The 22957-nt window shown below is 37.9% G+C and overlaps 1 protein-coding gene across 5 annotated transcripts in view; it reads left to right on the top strand.

The window, feature by feature from the left end:
* The first annotated feature begins 4016 nt into the window (after positions 1 to 4016).
* The window catches only part of LRRC49 (leucine rich repeat containing 49), a 54327-nt gene continuing 35386 nt past the window's right edge, over positions 4017 to 22957 (top strand). For 4 of the 5 annotated variants that reach the window (XM_062583472.1, XM_062583474.1, XM_062583469.1 and 1 more), the window contains exons 1-6: positions 4017 to 4098; positions 4887 to 4946; positions 5524 to 5611; positions 8048 to 8147; positions 9341 to 9544; positions 14307 to 14373. In XM_062583472.1, coding sequence (XP_062439456.1) covers positions 4045 to 4098; positions 4887 to 4946; positions 5524 to 5611; positions 8048 to 8147; positions 9341 to 9544; positions 14307 to 14373 — 573 coding nt within the window. In that variant the 5' untranslated portion in view covers positions 4017 to 4044. The remainder of the gene's footprint in view (positions 4099 to 4886; positions 4947 to 5523; positions 5612 to 8047; positions 8148 to 9340; positions 9545 to 14306; positions 14374 to 22957) is intronic. The other variant, XM_062583470.1, reaches the window with a different exon arrangement.

Below are 22957 nucleotides of genomic sequence, written 5' to 3'. Positions count from 1 at the left end.
CCTGTGGGGTTTATGGGCTACAAGAGCTGTCCTTTTTGGAAACTATTTGGCTTGATGCTTACAGGCCCTCACCAACATATCTGAGTATCTCCCAAATATGGATAATGCTTAGATTATTGCTGTCCTGAACTAAGTACTGTTTTACAGATTGGAAAAAAGGTATAAATTAGCATAATAATTTGTCTAAGATGACATACAATTTCTCTAAGAGCAAGAAATTTAATCCAGATCTCCCAAGTGTTGGTGCAGTGCTTGGTCCCAGGCAGTCACGGAATCACACAGAATCACAGAATCGGTAAGGAGGGAAGGGACCTCTGGAGATCATCTAGTCCAACGCCCCTGCTCAAGCAGAGTCACCTAGAGCATGTTACACAGGATCACGTCCAGGCAGGTTTTGAATCATCTCCAGAGAAGGAGACTGCAACCTCTCTGGGCAACCTGTTCCAGGGCTCAGTCCTTCCCCTCCTAAAGCAGTCCTTCCAGGCAGCTGTACAGGCAGGCAGAAGTTGCATACTCCAATCTTCTGGTGGTGGTCTTCTCCTAGACCCGCTCTTGGGAATATAGCTGAGTTTTAAACATCTCACTGTGGTCCATGGCATGTCTTTGCATGCTGAATATCAGAACAGTTTGCAACTTCTAGAAAGAATGGAAATAGATACCGGCAAATAATGAATACCATGCTTAAGTGTTGTATTTCTTCACACTTGTGGTAAGCCTTCTAAATCTGAGTTGCTGAATCTAGAAGCTAGCAGGTTATCCTGTTTAAAAGGAAAAGCCTGATGCTGGAAATCAAGAATATCTTTAATGCAATCCTACTCCCTTTCAAAAGATTGAGTATTAGTTTCTTGATCATAACAGGAGGCCACTACTTTGGCAGCATTTAGCCTACCAAACTAACTGAAAATTTATCAGAGCACACAACAACATTTGTTTGTTTGCATCTTGGCTTTCTACATCCTCTCCAAGTCCTCTAGCTTGTTTCTATTAATAATCTTTTGTTTCTAACAGCTTCTTAAATGCTTCAGAAAACAAAGAAATGGAGTTTGGCATTCTCAAAACAAAATCATATGCTACACATTTCATTTGTGATTGATTTATTTAGATATTAAATCAGTTAACTGATGCTACTGCTAGAAAGATTGGGCAAAATATTCTACAATTTTCCTATCCATGCATCAAGAATTTCTTTTAATAAAATTAGTACTCCAGTGAATCTGAGTGATGCATTGAAATCCCTCTGCAGTAGTAGAGGTTCTGGCAATGCCAACTTACCCTACTCTGCCCCATTACTACGGTCCTACTCTAATATTTCTGTAGACAGGTGTTTTTGTTTCGTTTTTTAATCTCAATTAACTTTTGGTCCCCATTGTCTTCTATGTGTATTATGTGACGCTTCCAAAATGTACCCGCATAAGATTCTAATGTATTTGATGCAGGCCGCTAAACAATCATCAGCAGATGACCATTTCAGTCACTATTAATTCAGTCAAATCAGCACTGGCAAAATAATAGTGTCTACATTATTATCTCTGATTGCCAATAAATAAAACTATATTTTCCTATAGGCTATCATAATTGTTTAAACATCCATTAAAAACCTGCAGTAAATCTGCTAATCTTTATAACATCAGCTGTCTTTTTACATTTCCACTGCAGCACTCATCATCGTGGCGAGAACGCCTGCGGAAGATCTGGCGAGGAGTCGGTGACTGGCAGAGTACGTGGTAGTAGGGCCAGCGTCTGAAACTGCTCACTGACCAAATTCCCGTCAGGGCCAGCCATGCACAGTCCGTTTTGTGCACAACATCTGGCTGCTCCCCTGACAGCAGGTGCTCAAGGTTAGCACAGCTGAGATGAGGAAATAGTTTGAGTAGACTTAAGGGACCCTTACGATACAACAAGTCGAGTCCTGCCTGGGCTACCCAGGCGTCCAACCTGTGCCTCCAGCAGCCTCCCACCGGTGGCCCCTCTGCGTGGTTCCCGGGCTCCCCGTGCAGCTTGGAGTGCAAGTCGTTTATTAAATCTATCCTGTTTAACCACTTTCGAACCTTGAGCGTCTCTCCGCACCAGTATCCGATCCCCTCTTGCCTGCCTTGTGGGCACAATCACAAACAGTTTGCCTAAACACAGTAAATTCTGGGAACTTTTCTTTGCTATGTCATAAAACCAGACACAGTTTTGTGTCTGTCTTTACACCCATCTGTGAGTTCGAGGGTTGTTTTTTGTTCACTCTCTTCAGACAAACTGCTAAAAGTATATATTGGTAAAGGCACATCTACAGCTTAAATAAGCCTTTTTTTTTTGTTCGGCTCTGAGGAAATGTTTCAAGACTTCAATTCATTGTAATGTCCCTATACTGTTCCTAAAACAAAAGCTGGAAAATATTTTGTCCTGTCCTCAATTTTACTCAAAAGCATTGTTAGGTGGAAGAGAAATGATTTTGACCCTTGCACGTGTAACAAATTTAGTGAATGTATTTGTAAAATGAGCATAAGTAGGAGAGCAATTACAGCAACAATTGTCTGTTGTGGATTTGCCTCCAACTACAGATGACAGTGCTGCTTCTAACTGCATGAGGGCAAATCATGATTTAATTACACGTAACTGTGTGTATCTGGAGTTAGCAGGTACCAATCCGCTGCAGCTAGAGCTGATGCAAGACTGAAGTGGACCGGGCAAGAGTCTGGAATCTCAAAGCACCATGGCTGTACCCTGCTTTCTGAGACTCCTCAGATTTTGGGTGACAAGTACATGCCTGCTAGGCAACCTCCAGAGGCAGATGGGGAACCCAGAAGCTGTGTCCAGCTTCTTGCCTTCTCACAGGTTTTCATGCATAGTCACTTACACTTAGATTTCAGAAAAATCTGATAGTATTACTGTATTTTTATTACAATTACATCTCAAAAGCAAAGGTAATATTTTTGTTTTGTGTGCTTTTCCATCCCTCATCCTTCTGAAATGTCAAGAGTGCGGAAGAAAAAATTATTCATAAAACAGTAAAATGCAGCTATCTGTGATGACAATTTGAAAAGGTTTTAGGAAATCATGGTTAAAATCTTTGTAATTTCTCCTGGAGCTTGTCTACTCTGGAAGATGGCCACCAGCACATTGTGGCAGCACATTCACATGGAAACACTTTTTACATCAGATGAGCTATCCTGCCTTTCCAAACCCTGAAAGATGACCCAACGTAAACATTATTTTGACATAGCTGTGCCAAGGTAAGCATTCTGGGAAGGAGTTGCATTTTCCCCCCCTTATTTATGTAGCCAGCATCACCAAAAGCTGTATTTAAGATTTGCTCTGAGAAGTCTCAGAGTGAAGTTTCACCAGGGTAAACCAGCCTAAGCCACTGCTTTGGGCTACGGAGCAAAAAGGACCAGAGATTTCAGCACTCTGCCATCCTTTCCCCGCAGCACCAGTGCGTGTTTCTGCACGGCCCGCGCACGCCGGGCACGGAGCTGCCGGGGGCGAGGCGGCCGCGCCCTCACGGCCGCGGGCCCGCGCACGACAGCGCGCAGCGCTCTGAAGGGCGCGAGGCGGCCGCGCCCTCACGGCCGCGGGCCCGCGCACGACAGCGCGTGGCGCTCTGAGGGGCGCGAGGCGGCCGCGCCCTCACGGCCGCGGGCCCGCGCACAACGGCGCGCGGCGCTCTGAGGGGCGCGAGGCGGCCGCGCCCCAACGGCCGCGGGCCTCAGGGGCGCGAGGCGGCCGCGCCCCAACGGCCGCGGGGTCGCGGAGGCGGGGGCGCCTCTCCCCGCCCCGCGCCTGCGCGCGCCGGGCCCCGCCCCGCACCTGCGCGGCCCCGCCCCGCTGCCGGAGCGGCCCTGCAGGCGCCGGGGCGGCGGCGCTCGCCCCCCGCGCTGCCTCCGCCCCTCCGCGCTTAGAGAGCCCGCGGGCGCGGCGGGGCCGGGCCGGAAGCGGCGGTTGCCGCAGTAACGGCGGAGCGGTTTCCGACCGGGGCGGCGGCCGCTGCGCGGGGCTCCGGCGGGCGCCGCGGCAGCAGCCGCTGCTGCCGCTGCTGCCGGCGGGAGACTCGTTTCCATGGTGCCCAGCAAGTGCCGGCCCGGCAGGGGCCCGCGGGCCGCGCCCGGCCCGGTAGGTGCGGCCGCGGCGGGCGGCGGTGCGCGGCGGCGCCGGCAGCCTCCCTGGGCGGGCGCGGGGCGGGGGCGGCGCCCCCCCGCCCCCGGGCAGCGCCGTCCCTGCGCGGGCGGGGCCCGGGCGGCTCCCGGCCGCGGCGCGCGAGGGGGCGGGCGGCGCCTGGGGCCTCGTGCCCGCGAGGGCAGGTGCGAGCGGCGCCGCGCGCGAGGCGAGGCGAGGCCGCGGGGGGGGGGCGGGACCCGCCGTGGGCACCGCGCGCGCGCAGCTCGGCCCGCCCAGGCGGTCGGCGGCGCCGGCGAGGACGCGCGTGCTCGGATTGCGCGCGCTTCGAGCGAGCTGCTGAGGGGCCGGGTGCGCGCGCGTCTGTCTGTGTGCGCGCGGGCGCGCAGCCCCGTGAAAGGGCGTTTGGTTAAATATTTCAGGTAACCGTTTCTTATTGTTTAGCAGTAAGTACTGTGTTTTATGCTATAAATCCAATTTAAAGGTCAGCACAGCTTGCCCTTTAAAAAAAAAAAGGATTTTCATATTTAAAAGTAAACATTTGTTCAGCTCTTCGTGATGATAACGTCTGGATGAAAGCAGTTCTTTCAGTGTATTTATAATACTGGAGACCACTTAGTTTTACTTGGTGCTGTGACTAGTTAGTGTACTTCATGATAATTTTGGGAAATAGTTTCCAACTATACTGTTGGAAGTACCTTCTTGTAAAAATATTATATTTAACTTTTTATTTCATGGTAAGCTTTTGAAAAAATGTAACAATACTTTTTTCCTCAATTTTGCAGGTTAACAATTGTCTACAGCTCGTTATCCAGACGTCATCAATAGCAGATAAAAACAAACCAGTAATTATTTTTTCTCTAAGTAATAACACCAATTAAATCAAGTGTACAGTGCACTTGAATTTACATGCTTGCTGATGGTATTGCCTTTTTTAATATGCAGAAGTTTGCTTTTAATGTATTATCTGATTTATCTAATAGTCTTCTGGTAACTTATTTCATCGTGGAAGATATGTAAAATAAAAGCACTGAGTTATAGTATGGTGTGCCGTAAATCTGATATACAATGTCTTGTTTTTCTGTCTGTATTTCTTTTCTTACTGTTATTCTAGTGCTCTTTTTGTAGGAGTTTATTTTTTATTATTTTTTTTAATAGCGTGTAACTTCATTTAATCAACTCTAGATGAATGTGCTGGTAATTTCCATGTGTTCATTTTGGTTTCCAAAGGTGAAATTTTTAAGTAGTAGTATCTTAAAAAGAATAAGAATTCTTTTTAAGATGGAGTGATTCTGCTATTTTTCTAAGTATTGGAAGAATTTTCTGAGAACTGTAGTAGTTGTTCAGTTCTTTTTAATGTTAAAAAAAATATTTGTATTGAAAACTTTCACATTTGTAATGTCTTTAAACATTGTGTTGCAGTTTGAATTCAGGATAAATAAAGAGCAGTCATCTTTCCACAACAGACTTCTGCAGCATGATCTGGAAAAAAACTATTCAGGAAGGCAAGGTAATATTCAGTATGTTTTGGATTTTTTTTTTTGTATCCAATCTCTCTCTCTATTTTTTAAAGAACTAGACTGTTCTTACAAGGAAAGACTGTGTAGTGGAAGGAGAACATGAATATATTTCAAAAGTAAGTATAAGAGCTTATCCTGATTGGCTATGGGAATTTGATAATTATTGCTGCATCATGTCCTAAAACGTCCGTGCTTCTACTGCTTAGTGCTTTTCTAATTTTTTGCAGTACTTTTTGTGCTTTTCTCATTGTTTTTTTCCACCCCTCATTTTGTTCATGGGAGTTCATCTTTTTTTTTTTTTTTTTTTAAACCATAGTCTGTCTTGAGTGCACTAATACCTACTGTACGTTTCCTTTGAAGCCATGCAAGTGTCTATTGTAACCTTTTATTGGGTGTTTAACTTTCTAATATATTTAGACAAAATTAGTGACCAATACAGAGCACTTGGTATGAAGAGACTGTTTTCCTATTGTGTGTATGTTATTTTGGGTCTGAAAAGCAAGACGTTTGGTGATACCACTGTGCTGAAGCCTGAAGGAGCCTTGAAATGCAACACTTCTTGCTATATTGCTGTTGCTCACATGTCATGTACAAACAGTGATTGATTAGGATAGGAGATCAGTTTAATTATGGTGACACTGAAGTATCTGCTACAGTATTTTGTATTCATTCCAGTAAAAATATTAAATATCAACAGCTTTTCAGTGCAGAGTGATTTCTAGGAGTCTCTACTGTATCAGTTTACTTTATTATGGAATGAGTTTCAGTTCTGCAGTTGTCTGTCCTCAACTCCTCTGTCGCTGGGAAATCCAAGAGTATTAAGTCCTTTGGTGTGTAATAAACAAATACATGTTGCAGTACCATGCAGTCTGACTGAACTTTCTAGTTTGGAGTTGAAGCAAAATACAGTTTCTCTCTTAGGTTTTGGGTAGTCTTCTATTCAAACATCTCAAAAATCCAGATCCTGACAGAACAGTGTTATTCATATGCTTCAGGTAATAGTGAGAACTTGTCAGTCTTTCTTAAATTGGATGTCTTACTGAAAAGTAATGACCTGCAAGATGTGTTTCTTCTAGCTATCAGAATGATTAAATGGCAAGTGTTTCCTACTATTCCCTTGGCATATTAAGAAAGGTTAAGTGATCATTGTGATGAAACTACTAGAAATATCTTCCAAAGCATAATACAGGCATTTAAATACAGGCTTTTTAATCTACCTTTATATAGTAAAAGGGCAGTAATAAGGCTCTTTCATATCTGTCTTTAGGAGGATGACATTATAACAAGAAAGTCTCTCTATTGCCATCTTGTTTCAAACTAATTTTTACGTCTTTGATCCTTGCGTTTATTAGCTTGAAGCCTGAGGCAAAACTCATTTGATAGACATTTGCAATTACTTTACTTAATTATCATCTGTGTCAATGGTTAAATTTTTTTTTCCAATTGTTTTCACTTTGAAGGATACATAACTGTCACATTCTGGTTTGTTAGAGTAGTTAGTAATGAGAAGTTGGAGAGTAGCACTAAAAAGGTTCTAAAACAAAGCCCAACAAAGCTTGTAGTTATTTAAATGTTGTCTGTTGATGTGCTGCAGACACTAAGGAGCTTGCTTTTCCTATTAGTTAAGAAATTAATCTTTGCTTGTTGAAAAATCCATGTCTTTATCATTGACATCTCTGATCCATTGAACTAAAAGGGCAAACTTGTGTAAAAGTTGAGCCTGTGTTCTTATGCCAATGTGCATGCACGGTAATGTTCTTGACTAATGTTTTTCAGTGGATTGTTTTCCAAATGAACTAGAATTTTGGAAGGCACGTCTGTGTGTTTCTAAGATATTTTTAGTCATTACATTAGCAATATGGGTGAAGATAGACACATGTAAGTGTGTTTTATAGGGCTGCCTGTTTATCTTTCTTGATAATGAAGTGAGACAAAATACCAGTGAATACACTTTTATCTTTGGACGAATTTGCTTTCATCTCTGGTTCAGCAGGACTGTTAGTTGTTTTGATGTATTAGTTTCTAGTAGAACCTATGGCTACTTGACCTGTCCTTTTATAAAATAAAATTTCTCTAAGATAGATGGTATCATCTTTAAGTTCAGATATTGAAGCCATAAAACCGATATACAGACTTACCTTAAAACATCATTGGGTTGTTCTAATCAAAATCTGCAACATCTGCTCTATAGCAAATTGTCACAAATCAAAGAAATGGGCATACTTTTGGAAGAGCGAATGGCAGACTGTTATGGTAAATTAAAAATGGCAGGGAAGAGCCGATATTCAGAACCATTGAATGGAGGCAAAGTGGAGTTTCATGCGCTGTGTAACTTTTTTTATTTTAATAAGTAAGTTCTGCTCTTTATAGTTAACAAAATGATTTTCTGAAGTAGTTCAAATATTCTCTGTATGATTTTCTGATAGATAACGCAAATTTTGGGAGCAGTTCATCAATAACATTTCCGGTATTGCAACGTACAGCTGAAGAAAAAATACTGAATTCTGATAGGCTTACCCTGGAAAGGTGAGAAATATTTTTAGTAGTGTGTGTTTGAGATTATGTAGTTATCATACTCTATACATAAGATTTAAATGTATCATAACTTGTGACTACTCTTCAATGGTTTAAAGTGATGAGTAATTTGGAAGTGCCCTTTGTGGTAAATGGTATGTGGGTTGTTGGTGTGTATGTGGGTTTTGTTTGTTCAGGTGAGGGGAAGAGGTTTGAGTGAAACATCATTTCCCATCAGTACATTCTGTATCAGTTTTCTTGTTGTAAAAATTCAACATGATTGTAAGTGTATTTGTATAACAGGTAATTTGTATTACCTCAAGGTAATAAAGGGGTGTTAGGGTTTTTCCATTTTAAACTATGAAACTAGCTGAAGAATTGAACTCAAGGTCAAGCAAGAAATCTATGGAAAATCAGAGTCTAATGTGTATGTATAGTTATAGTCTGGATTAACTTTTTTGGCCCTGGTTATCTGAAAGACACATTTAATTGTAAAGACAGCTTTTCTATTTGGAGGAGAGGGCTGGTGTGTGTGTGTTTTTTTTTTTTTTTTTTTAAGGTTTACGTAGTGAGCTCAGTAGGACTGAGACAGTCTGGAGGTAGTCCAAAGATGGAAATAGGAGGTAGTCCAAAGATGGAAATAGGAGGTAGTCCAAAGATGGAAATAGGAGGTAGTCCAAAGATGGAAATAGGAGGTAGTCCAAAGATGGAAATAGGATCGCTTTCTGTTTTTTTACTCTGTGTTAACAGTTATTATTTCATATATTTGTAGTTTAAAGTTCTATAAATCAAGGAAAATTATGTAGACATAGCACTCCTTTAATTCTAATTTAAACAGGCTGGTTATGTAGTTATGATAAAACCTTGGCAAGTTATACCTGTTGATGTTTTCTGGTGTAGTCACAACATGAAACTTTTGAACTGATGGTTATTGTGCAAGATATCTAACAAGCAAATCTCTGATTAAGAGAATTAAGAGAATAAGTATTCTGAAAATTTTGAAAGCATTTCTACTACATTTTGGTGTGGATGTTCTTATGTTAGTCATCGCTGCAGCCCATGATTGTTTAAAATAGAGTTAGCAAACTTATTACCTTAATTAGGATAATGGACTTTTTTCATTTCAGTCAGTGAGTAATACAAAGGATGGGTTACTGATATTTACAGGTGTGTATGTGTCTTTTTTTTCTCTTCCTCCCATCCAGGCAAAAACTGACAGTATGCCCAATTATTGATGGGGAAGATCATCTTCGCCTTCTGAATTTTCAGCATAACTTCATAACTCGGATCCAGAACATTTCTAATCTGCAGCATCTTGTTTTCTTAGATTTATATGATAATCAGATAGAGGAAATTAGCGGGCTTTCAACTCTAAGATCACTGCGAGTCCTTTTGTTGGGGAAGAACAGGTAAAAATAGTAAACTAACTTTAAGGAACCTACTTTGTGGTGTAATATTGGTGATCTGTCTTTGTATCAACTTTTATGGAGTTTTCAGATTGTACTATTGGCTGAGACCAGTGAGATGACTCGTTTTCACTGGATCTTCAGGCTGCTATCCTTGTGACAGTCTTGCATGGAATAGTGAATTTGTGCGTGATTGTTGCACTGTTTGGTTATTGATAAGTCTAAGCTTTCAGCCTCAAAGTAAGGGAAGTAAAAATATAAACAACATCATGGCAATACTGTGTTTGAGAAATTAGGCTTCTGAAGCTGGTCAAGCAAATTTTGCTTCCATAGTATCAGTTGGGAAAGGTGACCTGAGGCTAGCACTGCACCACTGTGGAATTTATCAGTAAGCTTTCTCTGTGCTGAGACAGATGGGATAAAATTTCCTGAAAAAGCCTCTGAAATATCCAGGCTTAAGTCTAAGATGCTGTCAATTGATGATACGATATGAGGTTTGTGTAAAAATCTAAGGTTATAATGAAGCATTTTCTGAGGAATTTCTTGAGGATATAATCATCAAAGAGATCCAGCCATAGATTTAGGCCATCATGGAGGAAAAGAGCGTAGAAAAGATACGTAGCAGACACAACACTATCTCAGGGATCTGAAGATTTCCTGTGCTTCTCTGGAGGGTCTCAATTGGGCCTTTGTCTACCTGCCCTTTCCCCCCCACACCCCGAATGGCCTATTGATCTAATCTTCAGTTGAAAGCATAGGAACATAAAGAAGTAGGTAAGGTAAATAAAGTAACTCTCAAAATACAGGAAGGAAGGTGAGCTGAAGATTTTTACATGTTTGCTACTGTGAACTGTCACAACTCTATAAACTGTAATCATAACTATTTCAGTGAAGTTCTTGTGTAAATATAGGGGATTTATACCAAAGCAATGAATAAAACTTTGTTAATCATCCTATGAATAACCAGTGTTTCAAATTAGCTCTAGATTACATTACTTCTTCTCAGACTTACAGAAAAACAAGTAAATACCTCTAGAACTTGTGAATTGTATAGTTAAGTTTTTCAGTATGATCTGCTCCATAGACATTTTTGTACGATTTTGTCAGAAAACTTTGAAGCCAAAAAGTTTAACCCTTTTTAAAAATAAAACATGAGATTTGATTTCTTTCCTTCCCCTCACCCCCAATTAGATCAATTGATGCTTCTCTCATATGGCAGATATCAAGCAGTCTATTTAATACTACTTTCTGTTGTTTGTGGCTGTTTATATTGGAGATGCTAAAATTCATCTTCTCTCTCAGATCTTCTGTTCATTTGTCAAGTCTCAATTACAGTCAGAAAATCTGAGGTGCTAGCTGCAGACAGGAATTGGACTCAGTAGGAATTGATTCTTAAACTAGTGAATTTCCTTCTGAGTGGTATGAGCACTTAATTTTTCTTTAACAGAATTAAAACAAAACTTGCATGCTTTTTATACAAAATATTCATTTTTCCCTCTTACCTGCTTATGTCTTCTTGTTAGGTACCAATTTCAGGAATTTCTGGTTCTTATTCTGCTCTTCTGCTTCTTTATGAATCTTAAAGCTAGTTTGCCCTGTTTTCCCTTCATCTCACTTTAATTTATTTAATTCAGTTCTGTGACAAGGTTTTTTTTTTTTTTTTTTTTTTTTTTTTTTCCCAAGGGTGGAATCTCCACAAACTTGAACCAGTTTAGTTTGAAAAGAATGAAAATAGAATGGCTTAGGTGATAAGCTATCAGGTGCCAGTCCATGAAGTTGCCATGGAAATGCTCATTAAAACAGGTGTCTTATTTGTCTTGCTCTCAGCTTCTCTTTGTGGTCTGAAAGAATTCTGAAAAAATCAGAGGGAACCACTTTTTAACCCATATTGGGAATGATAGTCATTATCCTGTCAAGCATCAGATTTAACACATACAGAAATATTACATGTTTTCGTGTACACAAAATCTTTTCTTTATGATGTTCAGAGATAAAATAAAGATTGATCTGACTTCTTGAAACTTGCTTATGAATCCAAAGTGACAGGATGGCTCCAGTTGATAGAGCTAGAAAGGCAATAAATAAATGTCTTATTTTAAAGTATTATATTTTTTATTTCTTTTTTAAAGTAATTATAGTACATGTTAGGATGCTAATTTCATTACAAGCATATCATTCAAAATTTAATCTTCTACTCTGTGTTCAGATTAAAAAAAATTATGTTGCTGTATATGAAATTAAAAAGCAACTCTTAGTCCTGTCACAGACATTTCCAAATTTTGGTAAACTGCATTTACATCATCTTTTATTATTTATAGTTTAGAGAAGTCTAGTATGTTTATATTTCAGAATGTATGAAAAGGATTAGTGAAGTTATTTGAGGATAACATTTCATTGGGGGGAGCAAGTATATGTTTTGGGGAAAATATTTGAGTATATGCATATACATATGAAAATACGTATATATGAGTGTGTGTGTGTTTAGGAATAAGAAACTTTCTGAAATGAGATCACAGAAAAATTTAGGTTGGGAAGGGACCTCTAGAGGTCATCTAATACACCTTCTGATCGGAGGATAGGTACGTTAGACCAGGTCACTGGAGGGCCTTGTCCAGCTGAGTTTTGTGTGTAATGTGTTGCCTCCTGCAATTTAGTGCACTCCCCCCTCCCCCCCCCCCCCCCCCCCAAAAAATAAAAGAAAATCTGGCTTTGTCTTCTCTATAACCGTACTTCCGAAACTGGAAGGCAGCAATTAGATCTGTTGTTATCTTTCTCAGCCTTTGCCTGTGCAGTGTGTTCCCTAATTTCCCTCTGTTGGTCTGTCTAGTTTCTCAGGTGTCTTGTACTGGAATGGGAATGACCAGAACTGGCAGGTTACTCCAGATGCAGCTTCATGAGAGCAGAAGATTGAAGAGTAAACCCTTTCCTTAACCTGGCTGTGCTTTTGCTAGCACAGTCCAGTACGTGGTCAGCCTTCACTGACCTACCAGTTCCTGTTGTTGTGTGCTAGCACCCCCAGGTCTCTTTCTGTGGAGGTGTTACCCAGTCAGCCAGGCCCCAGCGCTGCTGTCTGGGCTTTGTCTTTCAGCCCAGTATATGTCTTTCACATGAGACTCTAATCCCAAGGGAAGTTTTCTATATTATCAGCGAAAGCTAATTGGCGGGATTTTGGTTGTCTTCACACTTCATGATAGTCTCTTTTGAACATAGCCAGTTCTTAGCTGTTATGCCTTGTAACAAAACTGTATTAAGTCAGTTTTTCATCTAGTAAGTGTTGAGGACCCATTGAAGAGTTGCACAAAGTTTGCTTGTAATATTCTTCAGAAACTTCCTTTTTTATGTAAGTTATAGCAACACTTCTAAAGTATTTTCTAATTAGACATAGGTCAAATAGGTGTTTCCATCTAATCTTCCTTCTTGGTTGCCTATTAAATACTTGGTCTTAGATTTCTGTGTGACAGATGGAACCTTTATTCACATCAAGTAAAGCATTCATTGATTCTTTGTAACCAATAAAGATGCTTCCTGCCTCATTTGTTTAGCTGGGAATCAGACAGGTGTATCATGAATTTTGTTGCTTATTTATTGATTGGTATTTTTGGGGAGATGCAAGTAGCAAGTTGCATTATTTTCTAAAAATACAGGCCAAGTCTTAATAGCCTTTAATTTTCGTAATTCAGTGGAAGTGTCTGTGGAGTTGCTTACATATTGAAGGGTTGTGATCAGAATTTGTTCAATTTCTGTTTTGATTATATTTGGTAAAGGAAGCAGCAGTAAATACCAGTAAATAAACTGAATTTAATGTGCAAATTGCCAAGAATATATTTCTGAACTCAACCTATGTTTAAAACTGAGAACTTCTAATAAAATGTTGTATTATTATGATTTATTGCCCTTTTATTAAATATTTCACCTATAGATTTTAATTCTATCTATAGAAAAATATTTTTTGAGAGGGAGAATGTTAACTTTAAGTTACTTTAGAGAGTTAATGCCCGAACTGTAGCACCCCTGAGTGAAATATATTTTATTTATGCAGAAGTATGGTTTGTAGACAACCATGAAAAGAGACATTGGTAAATGATAACCTGTCAGACATGGTTCCCCAAAGACTTGGTTTTCAGCTTGAACTATGTGTTTTTTAATTATTCTAAAAAAAAAAAAAAAAAAGTGTAATGTATGTGGCATGTAATGTCAGCCAGTAGATGATGCTATTGGCTATGTAATCGCCTGGGTTTGTCATCTCTACAAATAGGACAGGACAGAAAAACTCTAAAATTTTGAAGAGGTACAGGAGGAGAAGAAATACCACCAAACTCGGAGATCCAGGTTGTTTAGATGGGGCCAGTGCTATACACTTTTTATTATTATTATTATTATTATTCCTAGTTGTTTCAGCAAACTCTTGAGAGTCTGGGTCACTATAAGCTTTCTTTAAACCTGTTTGGGGTTAGCTGCTTTCCAGTAGTAATGTTTCTTGTTGGTTGGGTAGATTGTTTACTTTGTTTTCTGATGGTGCAGATACTACTTTCCTTACTTCCTTAGAAGAGGGAAGTGCATATTGCTACTATGTTGGATCCTTGAACAGAAAGGAAGACAGGAGCCTAAGGCACACTGATTTGTCTGTTCATTTTAGATGACCCAGAGCTTTGTTACTCTTTTTTGTTACTCTTTGTAGGGATAAATAAAAGGCTAAACTATTAGTTGGAAAATAAAAGCTAATTTTTAATATAACATAATCTTTGTTATCATTTAAATGTTTCAGATTAAAGAAAATTTCAAATCTGGAGAGCTTAAAAAACCTTGATGTTTTAGATCTTCATGGAAATCAGGTACAGTGCTATAAACTTACTGTTTAAGCTACTTGCATAGTAGAAGACAGAAAATGCATTGTGTCTGAACTGTTGCTTTTTGAAGAACTACTAGTGAACTTTGTAACAATTCACAGGAATCAGTAAATCAATTGAAGGTGGTATGATGTTACTTTGAATCTTGGTATCTAGTCTTTTGTATTTTCAGCATTTTGTACTTTCAGAAAGTTACAGCAACTACAATACCGAGACAGCCAAGAATAACAGTACTCATTCGGGTAGACCTATGGAATAATTATCTGATTTAAGTAGTTGTGATACAGTTAAAATAGTATGGTCACTCAGACAAATTTAAGCTTGCTTCTCTCATGCTCTTGTGCGCTCTTTTTTTTTTTAAAAAAACTTCTTTCTGCTATTGGTGATCTTAAACAAGATCCCTTACATATCTGTAAAGGATTTACGGATTCCTTACTGGAAAAAGTAGAATGGATCCAAGCCCTTGATTCAGTCAGGCTTCTGAACTGACTTAAGTAACTTAACTTCTATTTTTTCCAGATTGAGACTATGCAGTCACATCTGCGTATTCTAAATAGCTTATCTGCATGATGCATGAAGTTTTAGCTGAGGTCTATATGGGAGAAAAATTACTGCTTAATGGATATTTCAGAACAGTGTAAAGTAAATAAGGGTAAACCAGATAGTATTCTTTTTTTTTATAAAAATAGATTTAAAACACATGGGATACAACATGTTCCATGGTTGAGCTGTTTAAAACAACATATGGTTATTGTTATTGTGACTTTATAAAGTCAATGTGTGAATTTTCTGGATTCCTGCTTTGACAGTTCGGTCTTCTTACTGATACATTGTGTGTTCTTTATTATATTACTGCTTGACAGTTGGGAATGGGAATGCTATCAGTCCCTCCCTGCTGCCCCAAATAACACTATAATCAGTTACTGTCATCTGTGATAACTTTGTGGCTTCTGTGAATAACGTAATTAGTCTAGCAGTGTGCATGTTGTGCAGTAGTGACAGAGGCAGTATAGGAATAGAGTAACATTGCCACTAGAGTCTTGGAGGGGCTACTTTTTAGGATGGGTAAAATGTTTGTGGATATGTAGTTATAGTCCTCACCTTATTGCCACTCTAAGTTTTTATATAGATTTACAGATTAGATACAGATCAGATGTATAGGTATTTTTGTCTAAGCAATTACACGTATGTTGTCTTGACATTTTGGCTTAAGTCAGTACTCCTAAGTACTTAGCTATTGCTTAGCTAAGAGGCAAGCTGGGGAAAAAATTGTCAGCACGGTTTTAAAGCACAAGCAGAAGAATCACCAGTGGAAATAAAACATAAATGATACCTAACTATTTCAGATGTTCATAAAGTAAATTTTTACCTCAAGTGTTTATACAGCAACCTTTAATTATAACTTTATTTCATATATAACCTCTGGAGAATAAGTGCTTTTCTTCAGAAAGCTTGACTTGTATGTCTGTTTGAAGCATTCAAATGCTACCATCTGCAAATGAGATGTTTAGTTTTCTGGGTTGCTTCGGTTATATTTTGTTCTGTGTAAGCTTGGTGTATTTTTCATGGAGTAGATGAAATGAAGACTCTGAACCTCTCTTCCATGAATTAATTATATCTTTTTGTTCCTTTCCAGCTTATGGCTAGGTAAATTTTGGCTATCAAACTTTTTTTTTTTCTAGTTGAATAATTAATGATCTAAAATACTAGTCTGCCGTACATGTTTAGGTTTTCTTATTGAATGCGTAATGAAGAAAAATAATGAGTTTGAAACATTGCTCAAGAACGTGTCAGCCCACTGTATTGTTTTCAAGTCTGTTTTTTGTTTGCTTTTTAATAAGAGAGGCTGTGGGCCTTTTAGCTTGAGATCGAGGTTCATGGAACCTTTACTTGGGCAGCTTTTTTTTCTTAAACTGTCTCTCTCAAATCACGAATTTCTCAAGCTTTCACTTCAACTACACAATTGGATTTAAGAACATCTAAAGGTGCATTCAGATATTCCAGAGTGTAGCAATTAAAACAACAGATCAGTGGAATTAAAAATTGTGTCATGTATAGATCAAAATGTCTGATTCTAGTCAATGTTCTGTTGATGCAGTGTTCTGTATCTAACTTATGTATTTTTTTATTTATATTTATTTTAAAAATCTTTATAATTTTATTTTATACTTTATATTTTCCTCTTTGTGTTCAGTAGGGATTAATGACAAGAATGCAGAAATAGAATATCTCACTTGTCATTCATAATGAAAAATACGAGAAAGCAGGACTTATTGTACCTTAACAAACTCTTGATAAATCTGGTTTGTTACATTGCTTATGGTATTATCCTGTACCTAATTCTTGGAGGAAGTTTTTTTTTAAAAAAAAAAAAAAAAAAGAAAGAAAAGAAACCTGACAGTACATCTAATCAGTTTTACAACTTGAAATCAGGAGTGAGCAGCAGTTTTTCTTGATGGGGATGGTTCTGCATTCCAAATAGAAGACTTAACTCCACTTCTGTGGTATGCATCACTTGTGGTTTTTTTTTTTTTTTTTTTTCCTTATAACTGTTAAAGTAACATAACCATGGAAAAATACGAACATACTGAAATTCACTTTGCTGTACAGAAATGTGTTTGGCTGCCATTCTAGTATGATTTCTATGTGCTGTGTGAATATTTGATGGTTCCTCTATCACAGCATTTTCAGTTTCTCAGAGAAAAAAATTCAGCCACTAAAAAACTGTATTGCTTATTTTATGACTGAAAAGATGGTAACGGCCCATTCTTGGGCCGTAATGTAAAATTTATACTTTAAAAGGTGTTGTTCAGACTTGCATGTTTTAATAAATAAATTTTTTTAAATGGTATTACAAAAAGTGTCATTGTAGTTGAAATTGGCCAGTGGAGGATGGTTGATACTGAACTCTCCAGGAAAAAGTAAATGGATTTATTTAAGAATGATATTGATGAGCAAAAATTCAGATGTAAAATTCTTCTTGAGTGTTGTTGCTCAACAGTAAAATTACTGCAGAGATTGTAATTGGCCTAAGACAAGGATGTCATATAAATGAATGTATGTCAGATGCTGAGAAACAGGTCAACTTCACCTTGGTCCCTGGCAAGGTGATGAAGCAGCTAATCTTTGAAAGCATTTCCAAACATATTAAGGACAAGAAAGTGACTGGGAGCATGGATTTATGAAGGGGAAATCATGCCTGACCAACCTGATAGCTTTCTATGACTAAATGACTGCTCAGTGGATGAGTGGAGAGCGATGTTGTTTATTTTTAGAAAGGCTTTTGACAGTGTCCTATAACATTCTTGTAGAAACACTGATGAAATACAGACTGGAAAAATGGGCAATGAGGTGGATTGAAAGCTGGCTGAACTGCCAGGCTGAAAAGCTTGTAATTAGTGGCAGAAAGCCCAGCTGGAGGCCAGTTCACTGGTAATCTACCATTTGTTTTCACTAATGACCTGGACAGTGGGCTAGAGTGTACCCCGCGGAAGTTTGCGGAGGACATGAAATTGGGAGAAGTAGTTGATATGCCAAATGGTTGTGCTGCAGTTCAGCAGCAGGCTGGAGCAATGGGCAAACAAAAAGCTCATGAATTTCAAAGCAAAGTCCTGTATCTGGGGAGGAATAACCCCGTGCACCAGTACAGGCTGGAAGGTAACCAGCTGAAAAGCTGTTTTGCATTGAAGCATGTGGGGGATATGGTGGACAACAAGTTGAACAGGAGCGAGTAAATGTGCCTTTGTGGCAAAGGTGGCCAAATGTCATCACAGCCTGCATTAGGAAGAGCATTGCCAGCAGGTCGAGGGAGGTGATTCTGCCTCTACTCAGCACTGCTGAAGACATATCTGAAGTACTGTGTCAACGTCTGGGCTCCCCAGTACAAGACATGTGGATTTACTGGTGGGAGTGCGATGAAGGGCCAGAAAGATGATGAAGCGACTGGACATCTGATATGAGGAGAGGCTAGGAGAGCTGGGACTGTTTAGCCTGGAGAAGAGAAGACTGAGGGGGGATCTTATCAATGTAGATAAACACCTGATCGAGGGCAGTAACAAAGATGGGGCTGGACTCTCTCTGTGCCTTTAAAGGATAAGAGGCAAGGACAAAACCTGAAATACAGGAAACTTTAAACATAAGAAAAATGTTACCATCAGGTGATCAAGCCCAAACAGGCAGCTTTTGAGTCTGGGGCTGGAGCAGATGATCTCCAGAGGTGCCTTCCAGCCTAAACTATTCGGTGATTCTCTGATTCTGAGGTGAGGGTGGCTTTAGCTTGAATTCACTATCTTTTACCTAGCTATTTCCCATGTTGGGGAGATAAGACCTCCCCCCCCTAAAAAAAGAATTATTTTGAAAGTATTAGTGAAGTGACAAGTAATTCTCTGTTGTAAAAATGTCACTAGTAAAGCTGTGAAAACCCTTTTTACTGCATGAATGAAGATTGCTGTGGCAGTACATTGAACTATAGTGCACTGAAACAACATCCCATTACAGTACTCTCAGAATGGTAGTCTGTATTAGAGGTTAGGATAGCAGTGTTCCTGTGGTTTTGGTATTTATAAATCTTAAACATTTTATGCAACTCTGTAAGAAATCTGTTAGTCTTTACTGCACTCTTCCTGTGGCGTATACACTGAAAACTTCTATTCATCAATTCTGTTACTGCTTTAGAGTAAAAGTTGATCGTGTGTTGTATTTTAGTGATTTTAATTGAAAAATACCACAGTTAAATTTTCTTCAAACTGGTTAATTTGTCTGTAACTTTTATATAGTCTTCCTATGTGATTCATATTCTCATACACATTAGAAAGTATTCTGTTTTAAGGTGTTTTATCTTTCTATACAGCAGCTTTGTCTTGAGTGGATTTGTTACCCTTTCAAGTTGCCACACTTCAGTTAATGAACGCACATCATTCTTCCTAGAGAAGTCAGTCTGTTAATGGGAGAGGATATCGGGCAAGCAGTCTTCAGCACAGTAGTGTTATCTGAAGATCAGTTTACTTGAGATACAAGAGGGTGAAATGTTACCAAAAGTCAACTTAAAATCAGTGGCCCTAATATCACCAGCTTTCCTCTGTACTCAGTGGAGAGAGACAGAAGGTGGTTTAGAGTTTTACTAGATTCCATTGGGTGATTATGAGAGTTGGTGTGTGGGGGTTGCTATTAAAAAAAAAAAGAAAGAAAAGATATTGCCCTAATGAGGCCATTGTTAATACAGTCCCTAGGATCCTAGGATGTATCCCAATGTATAGAAGTACAAGAGCAATTTGACATACATTGTGTTATTTAACTAGAATGCTATAGTATGGGTGATGTTGCCTGACAACACTACTGTTGCTACTATACTACAGAACATAAACTGCTGCAGTAGTATAACTGCTTGTAACTGGGATATGATACAGAACAGAGTCTCTCTGTAGCCTGCCTTTCTATAGTTTGGCTGCTTTGCTGTCATTAAATGAAACTCATAATTTAGTGTAGTAGGTAATAGAGAGAAACAGTAAATCTTGACTCCTGCAAGTTATTCTGCCAGAGTGGCTCCTCCGTGAATGTGATATTCTACAGTCCTTTTTTGAGCATGTTGAAAATACTCACATATCTGGCAAGAAATAAGTATTATCATTTAATTCCCTCATCTCTTTTTTTGTTTACAATTTTTTAGCTGATACAGGGTATCTTATTTGTAATTACATATAAAAAATCTTATATGTAATAACTGTAGCATAATATCTGACCAAATAGTTTTCCTCCTCAATTCAGTAGTGTAATTCACTAAAGAAATATTTCAAGGTTATTGTAATCACTTTAAATTTATTGGGGTTAGAAGCTATAATTAATACCATACAGTATCTTTATATGTTGCTTCCGATTCCAGAGGATCACTCAACAGTAAAAAATTTAAACGTGTGTACAAATCATATTCAATTTACTTGAAATACATTAAACTGAAACAAGAAATTAACTATTTCATGATACACAGTAGTTCCTATGTAGCAGTCATTTTTGATAGACACAATATAAATACTCAAATAGAATTTTCAAAATCTTCAAAAATACTGCTAGAACCTAGATAGTTTTTTTTTTTTTAGTGTTAATATTTGTGGAGCTGTAGCAGTTTAGAGGAAAGCTAGACTCCTGTTCTTAGTCACTCTTTTCTTCCCCATTTCAGATAAAAATCAATTAGACTGAGTGCAGCTTGTGAAACTTGTAAGACTGGAATGTTTCCAAGGGCTTGGAGGAGAGGAAAAATAAAAGTAAAATATTGTTGTTGTTCATTTTTTTGAGAGATATTTTGATTTATTTGGGTACAGGATATCTTGGCTAGATACAGTTTTCTTCCGAACTTTGAGTTCTGTCTGTCCCCCTGCCGCCTCCTCCAGTGAGGACTGTAATGGAGAACTGAGTGTGCTTTAAAACATCAAGAGGCAGTTTTCTAAAAGGCTTAAATGCAAAATCTTGTTCAAAAAAAAAAATTTTTTTTTTGATGGTGGTGTTCCAAATCAAATCTTTTAAAGTATTATTTTTTATAGAAAACCCTTCAAATTCATTGTTTCTTAAAGAAAACCCTTTCATATAATAAAGGTTCAAAAAAAAGTATGTAATGCCTAATAAAATATTACACTTAAACACTGCATTTGACTAAAAAGAAAGAGCTAATTCCTTTGTTGTCATCTTTTCATGGTTTTACTACATGATTTAGTAAGCTTCTTAATTTTAATACTGCTCATTAAAATTTGTAAGAAGATACAGCCTCCCAATAACATCGATTTTAATTTCTATGCAAAACCTCTATTATTAACAATAGTAATATAGATAAATGGTAACAGTGCAGCATTTTCTTCAGCGACCTTGTACTTGATTTTGTGTATTGTATACTTAATATACAATTAATTAATAATCTGAATTGTATATTAAGTATAAATTACGTTGATTACTTAGTGTCAGACTTGCTTTGCAATGCTGTATAACACTATCCTTCTAATAAGTATTGAGGGATTTGGTTGCATAGCGGAGCTTCAGTATGGGACCATTCAGACTCTACCTCCTTGTGAATTTGATCTGCAATAATAGAAAGTCCTAGAAAAGCAGCTTTTACGAAAAAGCACCATTAAGGCAAGAGATGTAGTGACAATACTTTCATATCTTAACAGTTAAATAACAGTTGCAATAAATAACATTATGGTTTGGAATTAAAGTTACTGTTACGGGAAAGAAACAAAGAAAAACTGTGTTAAAAATACTCTACAAAATGAGCTTCACAGAATATTTTTTACTAATATTTTATGTTAAAGCTATGGGAGTTTATTATCTGATAGTTGCATCTAGTCTTTATAACTTAAAAGTAACATGACTTTAGATTAGCATTTAATTTTAAATAATGTGCTTCCACGCACACTGAATAGCCTGTGTAGGGAACTAATTGTTAGCTTGGTTTTTCTTGTAACAAAGTAATAAATGCCATGTGTTCTATATAGACTCTTAAAAGCCTTTTTATTTTATGTAGAGTTATATTAGAATGTATTTTGTCTTCTAATGAATGAGTGCATTAAAGTCAGTAAAATAAGCAAGGTTTTACTGAAGGCAGAACTTGAGTAGGTATATTTAATGAAACTTACTCTATTCTTTTTGATATTAAAAAAAATCATTAGAACTATTTTTTTTGTTCTGTTTAATCCTATGAATCGTTTCCTTTTCCAGAGGTTCAAGGCTGCAAGCATAAGGGAAAAAAATGCAGCTTAATTTTTGTAAGCATGGACTGCTTTTAAATTATCTCAGAAGTATAACATGAGATCGTTACCGTTGTACAATTTAATTATTAATTAGTGGTCATGTTCTGCATAATAATCGTCTCTGTTTTTTCCCTTTTTATAATAGTTTCATACCAAAGGATTCAAAAATACTCACAGGCAAACAAAAAGTACAGAACAATATTTTGTTCAATATTTCCAATTAGAATCTTTTAATTTTAGGTATTTGAAAAACATTCCAAAATGGCTTATAATAATCTTAATTTAATTATAATTAATATAAATAACCATTAAAAGTGGTAGATATAATTTCTTTTTGCTAAAAGAAATATTTGAGTTGCCTAGAAAGAGATGAGTGACTTGTTATTTAATAGATTTAGTATGTACCAAAAGCAGGTATGTGTTCATACGTGTATGCGTGCATGTATGACAGTGAATAGAGAAAATCCCATAGAGCTGACAGGCTTAAAACTGAGCAAAGCCATAAATAAGATCTCTATGAATTGTTGATGAAATCCATATCTCTGCAGTAGTTGTAAGATGCTAGGATCATTTCAAATTCTGCATTGCGTGTTTGCTTAATTCTAGCTAAACAGACATCTGCAGAGACCTGTACTCTTCATGCTAACCATCTGCTCTAGGCTTTGCTTTTACAAGTCTCTGTTAAAATAGTCTGTTCTGAAGAGTGGTATTTTCTGTTCCTTTTACTATTTACAGTTTTGATCTCCTGACAATTTTACTTCATGCTTACTTTTTTATTTTCTCCATGTAATGCATATAAAGGTATGAGGCATAATAATTTGGTCAGTAGTTGAATC

This window comes from Rhea pennata, chromosome 10 (genome assembly GCF_028389875.1).
Source record: "Rhea pennata isolate bPtePen1 chromosome 10, bPtePen1.pri, whole genome shotgun sequence".
Taxonomy (NCBI): Eukaryota; Metazoa; Chordata; class Aves; order Rheiformes; family Rheidae; genus Rhea; species Rhea pennata.
Note: the sequence above shows the minus strand (reverse complement) of the source record. Positions and strands in the feature narration are given on the sequence as shown.